At 43.8% G+C, this 18,819-nt stretch overlaps 2 protein-coding genes across 6 annotated transcripts in view; one reads left to right on the top strand and one right to left on the bottom strand.

Moving 5' to 3' along the window:
* Nucleotides 1-18,819, bottom strand: part of LOC123500145 (endoribonuclease LACTB2-like) — a 158,149-nt gene that overhangs the window by 97,181 nt on the left and 42,149 nt on the right. The gene's annotated exons all lie outside the window — the stretch shown is intronic.
* The window catches only part of LOC123500144, a 124,163-nt gene that overhangs the window by 80,416 nt on the left and 24,928 nt on the right, over nucleotides 1-18,819 (top strand). The window contains exon 2 of one of the 3 annotated variants that reach the window (XM_045248821.1): nucleotides 11,550-11,738. In XM_045248821.1, the coding sequence (XP_045104756.1) occupies nucleotides 11,550-11,738 (189 nt within the window). Of the gene's footprint in view, nucleotides 1-10,770; nucleotides 13,226-18,819 lie in introns of those variants that run through there. The other 2 variants (XM_045248820.1, XM_045248819.1) reach the window with 2 other exon arrangements.

The raw sequence follows: 18,819 nt of genomic DNA, 5'->3' as shown, positions 1-18,819 counted from the left end.
AGAAATGCAATTACAGGCAGAAAGAGAAGAGAGAACTACAGGAAAAAAAAAAGAGAGAGAATTTAAGTTACAACTTAAAAGGCAGGAGAAAGAGTTAGAAATTCAGGAGTTAGCCCTATGAAATGACACTAAGTTTAGAGGGGAAGAAATAGATATAAAGAAAAAGTTAGCAAGCTTTAATCCTGCTACAGCTGCTCCGCTAGTTCCCCCTTTTGATGAATCTGATGTTGACGGGTCATTTTGCGCTTTTGAGAGCATTGCTAATAGGAATAAATGGCCCAAGGATCAGTGGGTGTCTCTCCTTCTCCCTAAGCTACTAGGAAAAGCTTATAGGGTATACAACGGCCTTAGTGATGAGGTAGAATATGAAGAGATCAAAGGTAACATTCTAGACGCCTACTCTATCACTTCTGATGGATACAGACAACAGTTCTGAAAGTATATGAAACCAGAGTCTCACACCTATGTTGAATTTGCTAGTGAGAAACTAAGACAATTTAAGAAATGGTTAGCCGCCCTTAATATTACCACCTTTTTGGAGTTGCTCAATCAAATGGTCCTGGAAGAATGGAAGAACAAGTTACCCTTTAATATTCTGAGGCATGTGGAAGAACGGGGAGAGAGTGATCTTATGTCTGCCGCTAAAGTGGCTGATGCGTTTGTTTTGTTGATGGGATCCCTGGGTAGTAGAGGTCGTGGTTCACTATCTAATGTTAGGTCCTCCTTTGGGGAAGGTTTTGGGGGCGCGGGTGGTAAGCCGACCAGATTCTCGCCAAATGCATATAATTCCTCCTGGTGTACATACTGTAAGAAACCAGGACACACGATCCAGAAATGTAGACACCCAAATTGCAAGGCCTCTCAAGGTCAACTTTCTTTTGTGGCCCATAAACCTAACACATTTGAGAACAAGAAACCAGTGGCCCTAGCTAACCCTGTCAACTCTCCTCTAGAACTTTATGACTCGTACATGTATCAAGGTAAAGTGTCCCTGACTGATGGTAAAGACAAGGCAATAAATGTCAAGGTTCTGCGTGATACAGGTGCTGCCCAATCCATCTTAAGGGAAGATGTCATCCCTAACATCAAACAGGCTTTCACTGGGAGAAGGTGATCCTTACAGGTCTCGAATCACAGCTCTCCTATCCCTTGGCTAAAATTAGCTTACAGTGCCCTTTCATTTCAGGAGAGGTTGAGGTAGCCATTAAACCTGGTGAACTGCCAGTACCCGGGGTACATCTTGTACTGGGTAATGATCTTGCAGGTAACTTGGCTGTTCCAAACTTAATTGTTCTTGATTCTCCCTTAACAGAAAGTCCCACTAAGACCCTGGACGAAACATCCCCTCACTTCTTCCCAGTGTGTGCAGTCACCAGGTCTCAGTCCAAGTCCCCTGCCCTTTCACCACCTCCTCCACCAATGATTGCCTCTACTGACAACTTGTACAATAACATCATTTCAAAGGAGAATTTGATTAATGCTCAGGAACAGGATCTCACTTTGGCTAAGATCAGACATGTTGCCAGTGAGACAAAGGATATGTCTAAATTGCCTTGTTTTTATTATCAGGAAGGAGTCCTGATGCGTGCCTACAGACCTCCTGAACTGAAACAACTAGACACCTGGTCAGAAACACATCAAGTTGTCATCCCTTGTCTGTAAGACCAGCCATTATAGAACTAGCTCATGATGGATTGTCAGGTCATCTAGGCATCCAAAAACCTACAAGAAGGCTCTTCAACATTTTTTGGCCAGGAATGAAAAAGGATGTGTCACACTATGTAAAACATGTCACATATGTCAAATTGTGGGTAAGCCTAACGAACGCCTTGTGCCAGCTCCTCTGACGCCTATTCCAGTTCAGACGGAGCCCTTCGAAAAGATCATTCTAGACTGCGTAGGGCCCTTACCCAAAACCAAACGAGGGAATCAGTATTTGTTAACCCTCATGGATCCCACTACCAGGTACCCTGAAGCATTCCTCTTAAGAACATCACATCAAAGACCATTGTAAAACATCTAATACATTTTTTCACCTCGGTAGGAATTCCAAAACAAATTCAGTCTGACAAGGGTAGCAATTTCACTAGCAATTTTTTCCAACAGATAGTGAATGAGCTAAACATCGACCATGTAACCTCCTCGGCTTACCACCCCAATCCCAAGGCTGTCTGGAGCGGTTTCACCAAACATTAAAATCCATGATGAAGAAGTATTGCTTGGAGCATCAAGGAGACTGGGATGAAAGTATCTCTTTCCTTCTCTTCGCTTTAAGAGAATCTCCTCAAGATTCTTTAGGTTACTCCCTTTGAATTACTCTATGGTAGACAGATCAGGGGCCTCTCAAAATATTAAAGGATCAATGGTTTACTCAAAATACTCCTTCAAGCCCCAGTGTGTCTGACTACATCAGTAACCTTAAGAATAAAATCAGTGAAGTCAGATCTTTGCTAAATCAAACTTCCTCAAATCTCAAACTAAAATGCAACAGAATTCTCTTCCCAAATCTGTCATGAGAAGTTTCAAACCAGGAGACAAGGTTTTACTTTTTCTCCCTACTCCAGGCAATGCTCTTCACAGTAAGTTCATGGGACCTTATGTTGTGGCTCAAAAACTAAGTCCATTAAACTATGTGGTCCACACTCCTGACCGTCGTAAGGATTCCCAACTAGTTCATATTAATCTAATGAAACCTTACCACTCCAGAGAACCAGAGGACGACTTGTCTCGCACTGTACCTGTATGTCTGGTAGGGAAGGAGTCTGGTCCTGTGCCCCCCGAGGAAGAGTCCGACATCAAATTCCTCTTCTCGTCACCTAAAGGACACCCGTCAAACAGCCAAATCATGTCCAACCTTGATGAGGTGTTTCTTTACTTAACACCTTCACAACAGTCTGATCTTAAAAAGTTATTGCTAGACTTTTCAGAAATCACAGGTGACCTTCCAGGACTTTGTAATACTATCCAACATGACATAACATTAATATCTAATGACATCAAGCCTATAAGACAACCAGCCTATCGCATTTCACCCATTAAAAGAGACTTGATGAAAAAAGAGGTAGACTATCTGCTCTGTCATCACCTTGCAGAACCTAGTATATCCCCTTGGGCTTCTCCCTGCCTGTTAACATCTAAGCCAGATGGTAGTAGTCGATTTTGCACCGACTACAGGAAATTAAATAAGGTGACGGTGCCAGACTCCTACCCATTGCCCTTGATAGAGGACCTTATAGATAGTGTAGGAGTAGCCAAATTTGTAACCACTATAGACTTACTTAAAGGTTACTACCAGATTCCCCTCTCAGACGAGGCCCGAATAATATCCACCTTCATCACCCCCTTCGGACTATACCAATACAGTAGAATCTCGAATCTCGATCGTAATTGGGACCCAAAATACTGATCGAGATTCGAAATATTGAGATGCGAAGTTAACTTCATATAGGGAAAAATGCAATTGGGACCAAAACTTTGGCAACTAACCTATATCAAGTACACTAATTCTCAGGCTGACACCTAAAGTACTTACCACACTACACACTGCAGTTCATATAATAAAACTAATGAAATGTTACAATAAAACAACACATATTTACCTTATATTTATTGAAATAAAATTAGGGTGATTGATGGGGGCTGGGCTGGTGGCTCGGCTACTGGGACTCACCACCTTCACTCCCTAATCTTGTCATGGCCTTGCATGATGTTCTCTCCACTGCAGCCAGCACCGTCAGTCTCTGCATTAAATCCTACAAATGGTGGTTCTTCTGGTAGTTCAGTGTCCAAAGCATCAAGGTCTATTGGTCCTTCGTCGTCTTCTTCTGTGACATTCTCGATGACCTCGGCGACTCGCTGTTGCATCTTGAACAACCTCGTTATAGTGGACTGTTTTTGTTCATTGACTTTACTGTTGTAAATGCCCATCATTTTTCTATTGAGATAATCAAAAGCCTCCTGGAGAGTTTCATTCTCCATTTTTCCCTCCATAATATCCCTGGCCTTTGCCACAAGCCCCAGTGCCTCGGACAACTGTTGAACACTCAGGGAGGGAGGCTGTGACACGGTATCAGGCTGTTCCAATTCTTCCTCCATTACGTCTTCTTTAATTAAATTTTCGATTGCTTCACTTGCATCAACCTTTTCTCCTAATAACTCTCATCACATCATTCTCATTAACATCACAGAATCCAGGGGCAGGAACAGTTGTAATAGATGTCACAGCGTCAGCCAGTAGATCAGCTTGTCGTTGAATTTGTGAGGAATCTGAAGAATCTTTCTCGGCTAGCAGATTTTCCTAGGCATGTCTGATAGTTGCATCTGATATGTTATTCCAAGCTTTCACCATTAAATCCACTGCATTCCGGATGTTGTAGGATTTCCAGAACTGCCTCACAGAAATAGCTCCTTTTGACGAAACGTCTTCCTCAGTGGTGACCTTGGGCTTGGCGGCGGCTTGGGTGGCGGTGTCGGTGGCCTGGTTGGAGGTGGCGGACAGTTCACGATCACTTTCACTTTCATTTGTGGAGTTTTCGATCTCAACCAGCTCATCATTGCTATCTGTTTCATGCTGCATTTTGTCATGAAGGTACTTATAGTATAATAGCTTTACATTGGCTATTATTTCCTGGTCCAGGGGTTGTAATATGGAAGTAGTGTTTGGGGGCAAAAACACGACTTGAACACATGGATGCCTCCCTATGAGGAATTTTGCATGGCCAGGTGCATTGTCTAGAAAGAGAAGGATTTTGAAATCCAGGTTTAGTTCCTCACACTTTTTCTTTGCATCAGGGACAAAGTATTTATCGAACCACTCGATAGAAAGTGCTGAGGTCATATAGGCTGAAGCTGTAGTCTCCCAATAAACATTCAGTTGTTGCATATCTGCGTGTTTATAAGGTCTAGGCCTTTTGTATTTGTAAATGATAAGAGGTTTCATTTTGTGGCTGCCAGAAGAATTACAAGTAAAAAGCTGATACATTCTTTGGACACTTTTACTCCTGGTGCTTGTTTTTCATTTTTAGAAATGAAGGTGGCTTTGGGAGAACGTTTCCAATAAAGGCCAGTCTCATTACCATTATATATCTGGTCTTTGCAATAGCCTCCATCTTCTATTATTTGTTTGACTACTGCAGGATAATTAGCAGCACTTTCACTATCAGCAGAAGATATCTCGCCTTGATACTGTGCATATTTAATGCCACACCGCTTCTTAAACTTCTGCAGCCACCCCACAGAAGCATTAAATGCAGGTGGATTTTTTACTTGTTTTTTCTTGCAAACACCCTGGTAGAATATCCTTGCCTGTTCACGCAGCTGAGGACCATTGATACTAGCTACCTCTCTTGCTTGTCGTTGAATCCACTTCACCAGATAATATTCCATTTCTGCCACTAGACGATTACTTTCATTATAAATACACGTGATGCAGCGCTGTCCAAGTGTGTTTCCTGTGAACAATTTTTTTGCCAATGTCACTGGTTTTTTCACTTCATCTTTTTTGCTTTTCAATGTGGAAATAGTACTCTGAGGAATGCCAGTAAGTTTTTGTATTTCACTGACTCTGTAGCCTTTCTCCAAGAGCTGCAACACTTTATCCTTGTCCTCTGCAGTGTATTTGTTCAGTTTTTTGCCCTTTCGATAATCACGTTTTTCACTTCCGCATTTTTTCACACTTTGTTTTCCTTTACACTCATTTTTGCTCTTATCCACCCCTTGGGCCCTTCCATTGGCTGAGGGCAACATGATGAATGGGATCCAGGTAGCCTGCCCGCACCCGTAAACGACCTTGACCACGCACACCGCACACACTGGTTTTAAACAGAGCGGGAGGAGGCCGCGTGTACTGATACACTCCACAAGCTGCCGCTAGGTGGGAGAGCAATCAAAACAATCGCATCGCGATGCGCCGCGTTTTTTATGAAAAAAAAAAAAAACAGCAATCAAGATTTGTGTAATTTCATCGAGATGTGTGAATAGTGGGTTTTTTATGGTGCAATCGAGATGTGAAATATCGAGATGAGATTGATCGAGATTCGAGATTCTACTGTACACAGTGATGCCCTTCGGCTTGTCTAATGCTCCCGCCACCTTCCAGAGGGCTATAAATTACATCACCCAGGACTTGCAGGGAACATCTGCATATCTGGACGACCTGGTGGTGACTGCGGACGACTGGGCGACACATCTGACCCGTTTTCGGAGGCTGATGGGTCGGTTGCAGGAAGCCGGGCTTACAATCAACCTGGCCAAGTCCACCTTCGGGAAGTCTACGGTGGTCTACCTGGGACATGTGGTGGGGAACGGCAAGGTTCGCCCCAAGAGAGCCAACGCGGAGGCCATCCTTGGCTTCCCTGTCCCTACCACCAGGAAAGCTCTCATGAGGTTCTTGGGGATGGCTGGTTTCTACAGAAGATTCTGTAGGAACTTCTCCACCCTGGCCGCCCCCCTGACGGACCTTATCAGCACTTCCGTCCCCTTCCACTGGACCCCGACCTGTGACCAAGCCTTCCAACACATCAAGGCGTTCCTCTCCTCGGAACAAGTGGTCTGGATGCCGGATCACTCCCGTCCCTTCCATCTACAAGTGGACGCGAGTGGAGTTGGAGTGGGTGCTGTCCTACTACAAACAGACCCCACAAGCGGCATCCTCCATCCCATCGCCTATCACTCCGCCAAGCTGAAAAAACATCAACTCAACTACTCCACCATCGAGAAGGAGGCTCTGCCACTCGTCCTGGCGCTCCAACGTTTTGAGTGCTACTTTCATCCTGGTCCTCAAACTACGAAGGTCTTCACCGATCACAATCCTCTGGCCTTCCTTCACGCCATGAAGAACCGAAACCAACGCATTCTTAGGTGGGCCTTGTTAACTCAACCCTTCAACTTGGAAGTCCACCATATCAAGGGGGTGGACAACATCATCGCCGACGCCTTATCAAGATTTCCCGTCTCACTTCCTTCATGAGCCCATTACGGAGGTCTTAGGGGGGAGGAAATGTTACGGCCCGCCCGTAACATACTCCACTACCATCACCTCCTCCGCTTGTTACCTCGTTCGCCACCTCTCCGCCTCCCCTTCCACTTCACCGTCTCGTGAACCTTCCACGCTACCGTCTCATGAACCCTCCACGTCACCATTTCATGAAGCCCCGCTACTGTCCCGAAGTTGGATTCACGCGGCCCCATTCGACTCAACCGGAAGTGTTAAGCCAGCTCTTGGCTTTCTGGAAGTAAGTCGAGGTCCAGGCCTCAACCAGTGAACACACTTGGGTCTACCGTGGGATCAACCATCACCCAGCACTTCACCACTGCGACACCTCATAAGTATCACTTCCCCTCGTCCGTGTTTTCCACATTGCCTCCATATAGGATTAGGATTATTGTTAGGTATTAAGTTGGGTTCTTTATTGTTGTATTCATTTCTGTGTTATATGTATATGTGTATGTCATTTTCCTGTGTTTCATGTTATATATCTGTGTTTCATGTTTCATGTTATATCTATGTGTGTCAATTTCATTATGGGTTATTAAAATAGCTTTTTAAAGTGCCCCCTTTTACATTTCCTCACCAGTTGAACCTGCAGTGTTTTTTTTAATTTTTTTTATTGTTATTGTTCACCGGCTCCCCGATGCCAATCTTACCAGTTTAACCGGTGAACGTAACACTCGGCCCCTGTCCCTTTCAGAAAGTGACAGGGCGGCCCTGGATGCCGCACTGCTTAGGTTTGTGGAACAGGGTATTGTTGAGAGATGTGAGCCCTCTCCTGGTAATGCTTTTTATTCCAATGTTTTTCCCACTGTAAAGAAAGACGGTACTACTGCCAGAGTCAATCTAAACTTGAAAGAGCTAAATCCTTATGTTACTCACACTTATTTTAAAATGGATTCCTTTAAGGATGTGGTGCGTTTAGTCCAGCCCCAGTGTTTTTTCATGACTATTGATTTTCAGGATGCTTATTATTCTGTGTATGTGAGACCTGAGGAAAGGTGTTGGTTCCGTTTTTTTTGGAAGGGCCAATGTTTTCACTTTACCTGTCTTCCTCAAGGGTTAACATCTGCCCCTTGGATCTTTACAAAATTATTGAAACCTGTGTTCTGTCACCTCTGGTCCCTTGGGATTATGGTCATCTGTTATATTGATGATAGCATCTTTTTTGCTCCCTCGGAGGAGGAGGTAATTAGAAATGTGAGTTATGCTCTATCTTTTTTATTCGGTTGGGCTCACTATTAATGTTAAAAAATCAGTTTTGGTCCCTACTCAGGAGGTGGAATTTTTGAGAATTATTCTAAACTCATGCCTCATGACTGCTACTCTGCCTCTCAGGAAAATTATCAAAATTCAGGAACTAGGTCGGTTGTTGTTGAAGGACCGTGTCTCTTTGCGTGATTTAGCTTCTTTCATTGGCCTCGCTGTGGCTGCTGAGCCAGCTGTCGACCTGGCCCCCCGTGAGGGACGTCGTGGTCAGTCTCGGTCTGACATGGCCGATCTGCCCTCCCCTGCCGGGCCTAGTGATGTCAGCGCTACTCCAGTTTAGGCCCCACCGACGGATGATAAGTCTGACTGCATCAGCGCCTTACTTACAGGCTTAATGGAGAGGCTGGATAAGGGGGCAGGGCCTGCTACGTCAGACAGCGGTCCTCCTGACTTTGCTGGGTTTCAGGAGGTTTCGTCTTCAGAGTGTGAGGACGGTGAGTGCCCCGAGGATGACCCGGACCCATTGGATGAGTTAGATTTGCTGAACGTCGCCCCCGACGAGGATGACTCTGACTTTAGCAGGGCCTTGAAGGAGTTGTCGGACCATTTTCACGGTGAGGAGGAGAAGGGCGAGCTGGTAGCAGAGCACCTTGCTTCTATTCTAGACTCCAGTCTCCGGCGCCGCCCCACGCCTGACGGTATTAAGCTAACTTGTGACAAGATTAAGTTACCAAGTAATGTGCCTACCTTGGCAGCTCCTGTAACCAACGCTGCAGTTACGAAAGCTATGAGTGTGGGTGGCCGTTTAGTGGATGCCCGCCTGTTCTATGCGAATGGTTTACTCTGCAAGGCCTTAGTGCCGGTGGTCCAGTGCATGAGCGACATCGGTGAGAAGGGCAAGCCCCTCCATGGCTATTTAGATGGCCTTAACAGCAGTCTCAGGCTCATGACTTCAGTAGTTTATTACCTTAACCATTTGCGAAAGAGGTTGCTCGCCTCCACGTGCACGACCCTGCCATGACCGACCTGTGCAAATGGGAGTGTGAGGTTGGTCAGGATGAGCTTTTCCCATTTGATGTTGTGAAAAAGTGTGAGGAAATCCACAAGACGTGGAAGCTGGGCGGGCCAGCTTTTCGTCCCTTTTGGAATCGACGCCTGGCTACTTCTCGGCAGTTTTCCAGACGTCCTGGCCACTTCCAGCAGTGGCGGGCCCTTCCTTAGCGCACGGGTTCACGGCACCATGTTCGGCCTTTTTAAGGCCAAAGGGCGTCCCAAGGAAGGGGGACACAGAGATACTCCATGCCACACCGCTCCACCCAGTAGATGTTCCTCCGGTGAGTGCACCTGAGGTGTTCTTGATTAACACTCCAAATAATTTTGTGGGAAGTAAGATTTTCACTGCCAGATCTCAGTGGTATACCTTGTCTGAGGACAGATGGATAAAAGATGTAGTCCATGGTAAGTTTTTGGAGTTTACTACCTTACCCACCCAAGCTCTTCCTCCTCCACCCTTGAAGTTTTTGGTTGCTGATCATTCGGCTTTGGAAACTGCTCTTACAAGATGTCTTAAACATAAAATCATTGAGCCTTATACACCAGATAAACAGGGGTTCTTTTCTAATGTTTTTCCTGTTCTTAAGGGAGATGGTACAGCCAGGGTTATCCTTAATTTATGGGAGCTTAATGACTACCTTCCCCATTTGCATTTCAAAATGGATTCTATTAAACATGTACTTCAACTCATCCAACCTAACTGCTACTTTATGACTTTTGATTTTAAGGATGCTTACTTTTCAGTGTATATCCAACCAGCTGATAGGAAATGGCTACAATTTTTCTGGAGGAATCAGACTTTTCGTTTTACTTGTCTCCCTCAGGGGTTGACCTTAGCTCCATGTACTTTTACAAAACTGTTCAAACTATTTCTTTGTCACCTTCAGAAACTTGGTATAGTGGTAGTTTGCTATTTAGATGACTGCATCTTCTTTTTCACTTCTCCAGCTGAGCTTCGACTTCAGGTTGGCTATGCTATGCATCTGTTTGACACTCTAGGACTGACAGTTAATGTAAATAAATCTGTTCTTTTTCCTTCTCAGGAGGTGGAGTTTCTCGGCTTCATCCTTAACTCTACTAATATGACTGTTGCCTTGCCTCTACACAGGAAGAAATGCATTAGGACACAACGTCTGGCATTGTTGTGCCATGAGGTAGTTACCTTAGGGAGGCGGTGGCATAGTAGATAAGGTGGTGAGCGTGGGATCGGGCAGATGTCCACGCGTAGGTTCGAATCCCACCACGTACAGCCTTAAAACACTTTGCCATTTGTTGAGTGGTTTAAAGTTACCTACATATCACCATGATACCCAGGTTCTAGGTGGTTACACTCAAGATGAGCTTGGGCGGTGATATGGGCCCTAATATGGGTACCACTATAAATAAAATTGCCTGCGCCACTAATGGGCGGAAGCTGAACAGCGCTTCCAATACACTCTTCAAGTGTGCCTACAGGCGCCATAGGCCTTACCGTAAAAAAAAAAAAAAAAAAAAAAAAAAAAAACTTACATGATCTTGCTTCTTTTATTGGGATGACAGTGGCTGCTGATCTGGTAGTGGAGTTGGCCCCATTAAGGTACAAATATTTAGAGATCATTAGGAATCGTGAACTGACTAGGAATCATGGTGATTATTCTGCTACAATTAATTTAGATTCACATGCTAAGGACCTTATACATTGGTGGGTCCACAACATCGATTGCCAAACGAAGTCTCTTCGTCCTTCCTTCCCACAGTTGGAGCTGTACGCGGATGCTTCCTTGACTGGTTGGGGTGCTAGTATGGGTACTGTCAAGACGGGTGGTCATTGGGTTCAGGAGGAACTGGACCACATTAATGTTTTAGAAATAAAAGCCATATTAATGGGCCTGTCGTCTCTCTGTAAGAATCACCGGGACACTCATGTCCGGCTTAGGTCTGACAACATCGCCACAGTTATTGGGTTAGGTCGGGTTGGTAGTACTAAGCCCAGCCTTAATGCAGTCATAGAGGAAATTTTTGCTTGGGCAGAGTCTAGAGGAATCACTTTATCTGCTGAACATGTGAAAGGATTATATAATGCGGAGGCTGATTTTAAATCACGTGTTCGGAACTTAGATGCAGAATGGATGCTCCACCCTGAGATTTTCAAATTCGTTTGTGGTAAATTCTTTACACCTGACATTGACCTTTTTGCCACTCGCATTAATGCCCAGTTACCAGTGTATGTTTCTTGGCGGCCAGACCCGACTTCAACTTATGTTAATGCTTTTACCATTTCTTGGTCCATTGGAAACCTTTATGCTTTTCCCTCTTTCAGCGTCATTTGCAGGGTCCTAGAGAAGATCCAGGTGGAGGGGGCGACAGTTCTTGCCATACTGCCTCTATGGCCAACCCAAGTTTGGTTTCCGAGGGCCCTGCAACTGTTTGCAGCCCCTCCTCTCTTGCTGCCTCCCAACCCCATTTTTCTACCAGAGGACCCTTCTCTTTCTCATCCCCAAGGTCGAAGGTTAGTTTTGACTGTGATGCTATTATCAGGCATTCCTTCAGCCGTCAGGGCGTTTCGTCAGGGGCTGCCCACTTTCTCCTTAAGTCATGGAGGGCAAGTACAAAGCTTCAATATGGGGCACACATCAAAAGATGGATGCTTTTTTGTGATGAACGGGAAACTGATCCATTTTACCCATCTATAGGTGCTTTGTTGGATTTTTTGTTATCTGAATTTCGGATGGGACAAGGGCGTAGTTATAGTTCCATGAATAGCATTCGGTCTGCTATTTCTGCCATCGCCTCGGTCCAACATCAGCCTGCAGGACAGCATCCGCTAGTCAGCAGGTTTTTTAAAGGAGTTTTTTTGGAGAGACCTTCTTTGTCGCAGTGTCGTACCACCTGGGACCCAGATTTAATTTTCAGGCATTTACAGAAGCTAGGTCCCAACAATGCTTTATCTCCTATTCAATTGTCCAGGAAGCTGGTAATCTTAATGCTACTGACATCTGGCCAACGTGGCCAAGCTTTACATCTCCTTGACATTAGGAATATGTGTGTTTCTGCCTCCCGTGTCACTTTTAAGATAGGTGATTTGTTGAAGACTTCTAGGCTAGGTGATCATTTGTCTAAGGTAAATTTTGATGCTCACACCCCAAATATTTCCATTTGTGTTTACACAGCCATTACTGACTACCTAGAGAGAACCAAGTCTTCACAGGGATTGATCACTAGGTTCTTCATTACTACTAAATCGCCTACAAGATTAGCTTCCTGGGGCACCTTGCGCCATTGGACGCGAGATATTATGCAGGCGTTGATCTATCTATTTTTTCCCCTAATTCCACCAGGTCTGCCTCGTCCAGCAAAGCCGCCCTTAAGCTTCCTCTGGCCACTATTGTTTCTGCTGTGGGATGGGCTAGGGAGTTCACTTTTGTGAAATTCTACAGAAAGACAATCCAGCCTAGTAACCTTTTTGCAAGTGCAGTTCTTTCATAACTTCCATTTCTTATGTGTTTGTGTGTCTACACGTGATTGTGCCTTCTGGTTCTTGGTTTACTTTTTAACATGTATTTGCTGGTGGACCCTGTGTGGTCTTTTGTTCTTGGATTCTGGGTTTTTTCACTGTGCATTAAAATTTTTGTTACATGACTCTGGGTTTATTTGTCATGTTTTCTTTGGGCTGACTTTATGTATAATAGGTTTTTGTCATACTTCTGTATTGTGTAATTATTCCCAGGGTAGAGCCTCTATGTTTTTGTGTCACAACTTTGTTTTCTTCCAGTTCTTTGGTTATGTGTACATGTCTCCTGTTTTGTGACTGTTTTGCCTTACCTTTTCTGCATCTACTCTTGGGCAGTTCAGACAAATAAAATTTTTTGGTTGGTATCATGGATTCCATTTTTTGCTTGTTCCTTTGTAGCCTGATTTGGGCTTTGGTTTCTTTAGGGCTTATGGTTTTTTCTTGTGGTTTGAGGAATCACTCTAAAGCTCTGTGGTGATGTCAGTTAAAATGTTGTGAGGTGAAATTGTAAGATTAAACGAATACTTACCAAGTATGATGTTTGATCATAATTTCACGAACATTTTAACTGCATCACTGAGGTACTACATGCCCTGCCCGCCTGACCCGATAGGATGCTATATCTTGGTTTTTGTTTGGCTGTTTCCTCAAACCTACTCTCTAAAGGCTGACGTGGGGAATGGATGGCGATCGTCTCATGTAGTACCTCAGTGACGCAGTTAAAATGTTCGTGAAATTATGATCAAACATCTTACTTGGTAAGTATTCGTTTAATCTTACAGTTAGCATACATTGGGTTTACATCTAAAAGTTGAACTTGATCCACCAACAGATCATGTTTGCTGGATCAGGGATTCCGTTGCAATAACACAGGACCTGGAGATAAAAGCAATGATGGTAAGGAACTCCCCATGTCCAGAACAACTAGGAAAAGAAAAGAAGTGTTCATGAGGGGTCTTATTTCACTTAACGATAGCTTAACTGTGTCACAACAGATTCAATGAGATGCCTGCGTCACCTGCCATGCACCAGTTCGCTCCCAGCTGCTGCACCGTAAACATCGCCGCTCCTTGTGTTCATCGGCGGTTTGTTTGGTTACTGGCACTCTCCAAGGAGTTTGGCCTGGTAAGCCTTCACCTCATCTGTTTTTTCTGGTGCTACACCAAGGTGTAAGCAACCTGTTGGGGATACATGGTCCTTGGATCATTGTTTGGTGTCCTGCTCCGTTGAGTGACCTGGAGTTTCGCTCTCATTTGCAGTTTACATATGGCGGACCAAGAGAAGGTTTCGGAAGGGACGCCAAGGCGTTACTCCTCTTCCTCCTCCTCGTCCTCGGACAGGAAAAGGCGTGAGATAGCTCCCCCTGACAAGGACGTTAAGAAGAGAAAGGATGGCCCTGAAGCTTGCAGTGCTCACCCAAGGGGAGCGGCAGGGGCCGCATAGCCAACAGAGGACGTCGTGGTGGTGCCGCCAGTGGCAGGGCCGAGTCAGGTCTCCAGTCCTTCTGACTGTTTGTCTATGGCTGACAAGTATGACAGGCTGAGTACCTGATCGATAAGCTTGAGAAGGGATCAGATAAAGACGTCCCCAGGCATGACTTCAGTGGCTTCCATACCCTGTCTTCCTCGGAGGAGGAGGAAGGAGAACTCTCCCAGCACGTCCCAGACTGCCTGGATGAACTGGATCAGTTCAGTTGTGTGCAACCTGACCCTAATACGACCGAGGACGACTCGACTTCCTTAACCCGAAAACTGCTGTATGCCTTCTTGGCAGCTTGGCGGCAAACTGCTGTACACCTTCTGGAAGCGCTCTTTTTAAACAGACACCATAAAGTTCCCGTGATTCGTATTTCTTTGAAATTATTTTTTTGTGTTCTAATAACCTTTCTTTTAGTAATTTATATCCTTCTAATAAGAATTTGGTTATTCATATCATATTCATAAAGGGAAACAATGAAACCACTATGTTTTTATTCTATTTAGTCGACATTGCATTCCTCTCATAGATATTAGAGTTTGAGTCTCATGTATGGTAAGAGGAAGCTATAATTTAGTAGTATAGAAGTTGTTTTTGTATAATAGAAAAGAGATAAAGTGAATAAGATTATGGAAACAAGACCATCTTCGCTAGACGTTTGTAACACTGTCAGACGTGCTGGCCCGGCCCGCACCACGCATCATGAGTCATGACTCATCGTCGCTCCTCACTTAGTTGTATGCCAGCAGCTATGGATGCCACACGTTCCTCATCTGGTCAGTCATTTCTGGCCAGTAATAGGAAATGACATCCCTACAGTTGATGAAAGTAAAGCAGAGCATGGTAGTAGTACCTATAATACCTCTAGGTATCCACCAGTCATCACAAAGGCTCAGAAAACCAGCACTCAGCCCGAGCCTGGTCCTTCCTATGCTTCAGTTGACCAGCACAACATCATTGCCAAGCCACACTGAAACACACACCTCACACTATCACCCAGCAAGTTTCTTCCCATGTTATTTGTTGATGAGGAAGAAAGTAATGAGCTTGATGATGATGATGATGATGATGACTGGGTGGAAGATTCTGCCAGTGGCAGCATGGGAAGCCCTGACTTGAGTGAGGATGAGATGGAGACCACATCTACTCATAATAATACTAAGATGAATGAGAGTGTTGAGGAGGGTGGAGATACATCTCAGCAAGGTATTCATTCATTCATGTGGTCAGATGGGAGTGATTTTGTCCCACACCTTCATCCCTTCAGTAACACTTTAACTGGGGTGACTGATGAGTGGCCATGTGACGCAAATGCATGAGAATCGGATTATTTTTTAGCATTCTTCAATGGTGCCACAATTGATCTCATTATTTCTGAGACAAACAAGTATTATCAATGTCACCAACAAATTTACTTTCCCAGATCATTCCAGGGTGCACAAATGGATAGATACAACTCCTCAAGAGTTCTATGTTTTCCTAGCTCTTATATTGCTGATGCCTCTCATAAGGAAACATAATATTGCAGATTTCTGGAAAAATTATCCACTAATCCCAACACCTATATTTCCTGAGTTTATGTCTCGGGACAGATTTCTCTTGCTCACTAGATTCATGCATTACGCAGACAACAACCATCCAGACAAAGAAGATGCTATTTGGAAAATCAGAAACTTCTTCAACATGATTTTGGAACCCTTCAGTAAATTTTTCTATCCCTTTCAGAAAGTCTCATATTATTCAAAGGTAGGCTTATTTTCAAGCAATACATTCCCTCAAAATGTCATTGTTTTGGCATGAAGTCTTTGTACTATGCAATTGTGAGACTGGTATAGTTCTTGACATGATAATGTACACAGGGACAGATGTTGATATTCCTAATGTAGGTAGAACTGATCCTTTGGGAAAGTCAGGGGCAATAGTAAAGAAAATGATGGTGCCCTATCTAGGAAAAGGACACATATTGTATATTGATAACTAGTATACAAGCCCAGCACTATTGCAATTTCTACTTCTATTTGCAAAGGCAAATAGAAGGTTCATGCCAAAGTTTGATGGCCCAGTCTCACATTACGATAACCCAAGTGATGGTGATGATGAAGAGGATGCAAACAAACACAGTAATCAGAGAAAAAAAATAAAGTCCAGACCAAAGTGTTATCAGAAAGAGAAGTCGGGAAATATATTAGCCATGAAGTGGATAGACAAAAAAACCAGTCCACCTGCTTTCTACTACGTATTCATAAAGGGAAGTTGTGGTCACAAGCAAAGTCCACTATAAAACAAGGAAGACAATCTTCAAACCAGACATTGTGATGGACTACACTGAAAATATGAGACTCATTGATAAGTGTGAGTCAGCTCAGTGGAGTAGAGTGCTTGAGAAAAAAATTCAAGTGGTATTATAAGTTCTTTCTCCATATGGTCAATGTCACTATGCTCAATGCATATAACATTTGGCTGGTAAGAACCACAGATCCCAATGTTAGAAAGCTAAAATTCAGAAAATTTGTCTACAATGATGCATATCAACTACTTGAGGAGTTCGGTACCGTCACCAACAGCCGATATGGTCACCACGGGCACCCTGCAGGTGAAAGGCCACATCGTTTGCTGGCCTGCGAGTACATCAGTTGCCACCATCTCCGATACACAGATAAAAATTAAAGGACTAACAAGAAAAAGCAACTCAACTGTCATGTCTGTGCGAACACATCAATAGGTGCAAGGAAACGCACAAGGGTCACGACTTTGTGCAGAGAGTGTGATGTGCCACTGTGTCCAAAAAAATGTTTTACAGCATATCACACAATGAAAAACTACTGAACACACACACACACACACACACACACGGGACATCGTCGATGGCGGATGTGGTCGCTGAGCTCCAGAGCAATCATCTCTAATTCTACAGTTACCATTGCCTAAGAGTAACCAAGGTGGGAAAGGAGCTGGTAATGTTTGTCCCGTCTCCATATAGTCATGTTAACTGTTGATTAGCAAAATAATGTCCAGGGAAGGTAAATATAAACTGTAGCCTGCGTTTGAGCCATCAGCTGGTTTGTTTACATCTGCGCAACATGGCGGCCGTGAACTCGAAAGATGAATCAGACTTCACAGGATTTCAAGGAATAATGGAGAAGAGCACTTATGTGAAGAAAATTCTGGAGTTGGAAGGTAAAATTGAAAAACTGTTTGAAAAGTATGGGGGCCTGGAAACGAGTTATGACAATGTAATGAAAGAGTGTGCCGATATGAAGAAGGAAAATGAAGCACTGAAAGAGGAAGTTAAGCTAATTAAAGTGAATTGCGAAAAATGTGGAGAATCTCTAGGAAAAGTGATGGAGAAGCAGGCTGAATGGAAAAAAAGTCAGGAAGTGGAAAGAAAGGAGGTAAATTACAAAGTTGCAAGTCTGGAAAAGGAAATCAAAGAGTCTGGGGAGAAAACTTTGGGCCTTGCTGAAATTATAGATCAACAGATCATAGAAGAGAAGATTGCTGAGAAAGTGGTGAAGGTTATTAAATCAAATGAGACATTGGTGAGGGAAACTGTAGACAAAAAGAGATGTGTGGTGATATTTGGTGTGGAGGAGGATAAGACACCGAGTAAAATGGAGAGAGAAAAACATAAAAAGGTGATAAATAATATCATTAATGTGGTGCAGGAGGAGGAAAAGACCTAGTACAAGAAATAGAGGACTTCCATAGAATTGGAAAGTTCACAAGAGAAGGTATGAGGCCAATAAGAATCAAACTTAAGTCACAAAAGGATGTAGATGAATTGGTGGAGAAGTCATGGAGGCTAGCCCAGCAGGAAACAACAAGGAAGATTTGGTTGAGAAGAGATCTCGGTGAAAAGGAAAGAGAAATGTTAAATGAGTTGAGAAAGGAGGCTTTGAAAAAAATGAAGAGAGGACAGAAGAGGAGAAGAAAGAGTTTTTCTGGAGAATCTTGGATATGAGACTGAGGAAGTGGTTCATAACCCAGAAAAGTACAGCAAGAAAGGACTAAAGAAACTTACGTATGAGCGGAATGTAATGTATTCCAACATAAATGGAGTGATATCGGGATTTTAGAACTCAACGATTACTTGAGGGACAAGAACCCAGATATTGTGGGTCTTACTGAAACAAAACTGAGAGAGGAGAAGACCTGATGATGGTTGGAGAAGGAAATATAATGTTTGGAAAAGAAATAGAGTAGGTAAGATGGGAGGAGGAGTGATGTTGCTGGTTAAAAAGATATAAAGGTGGATCAAGTGAAAGAAGGTATGGGAAAGGCAGAAGTGCTAAAGATCAGAGCAGAAACTAATGAAGGAAAAAGAGGCACTACATAGTGGTGTACGTACCACCTAAGACAAATGCATGGTCAGTACAGGAATATGAAGAAATGATAAGTGATACAGGAACATGTCTGGAAGAAATGTTGGGTGGCTGTGAACGAACTATAATGATGGGAGATTTTAATTGTAAAGAGGTGTGTTGGGAGGACTGGTCAATGGAAGGATCAGAGACAACATGGGGAAATACACTATTGACACTGGCAATGGAAAATGTGTTAACTCAGTGGGTCAAAGAAGATACTAGGTTTGGAGGAGAGGGAG

The sequence above is a fragment of the Portunus trituberculatus genome, chromosome 50 (assembly GCF_017591435.1).
Source record: "Portunus trituberculatus isolate SZX2019 chromosome 50, ASM1759143v1, whole genome shotgun sequence".
In the NCBI taxonomy this organism is placed as follows: domain Eukaryota; kingdom Metazoa; phylum Arthropoda; class Malacostraca; order Decapoda; family Portunidae; genus Portunus; species Portunus trituberculatus.
This window is presented reverse-complemented; position numbering and strand designations above follow the sequence as displayed.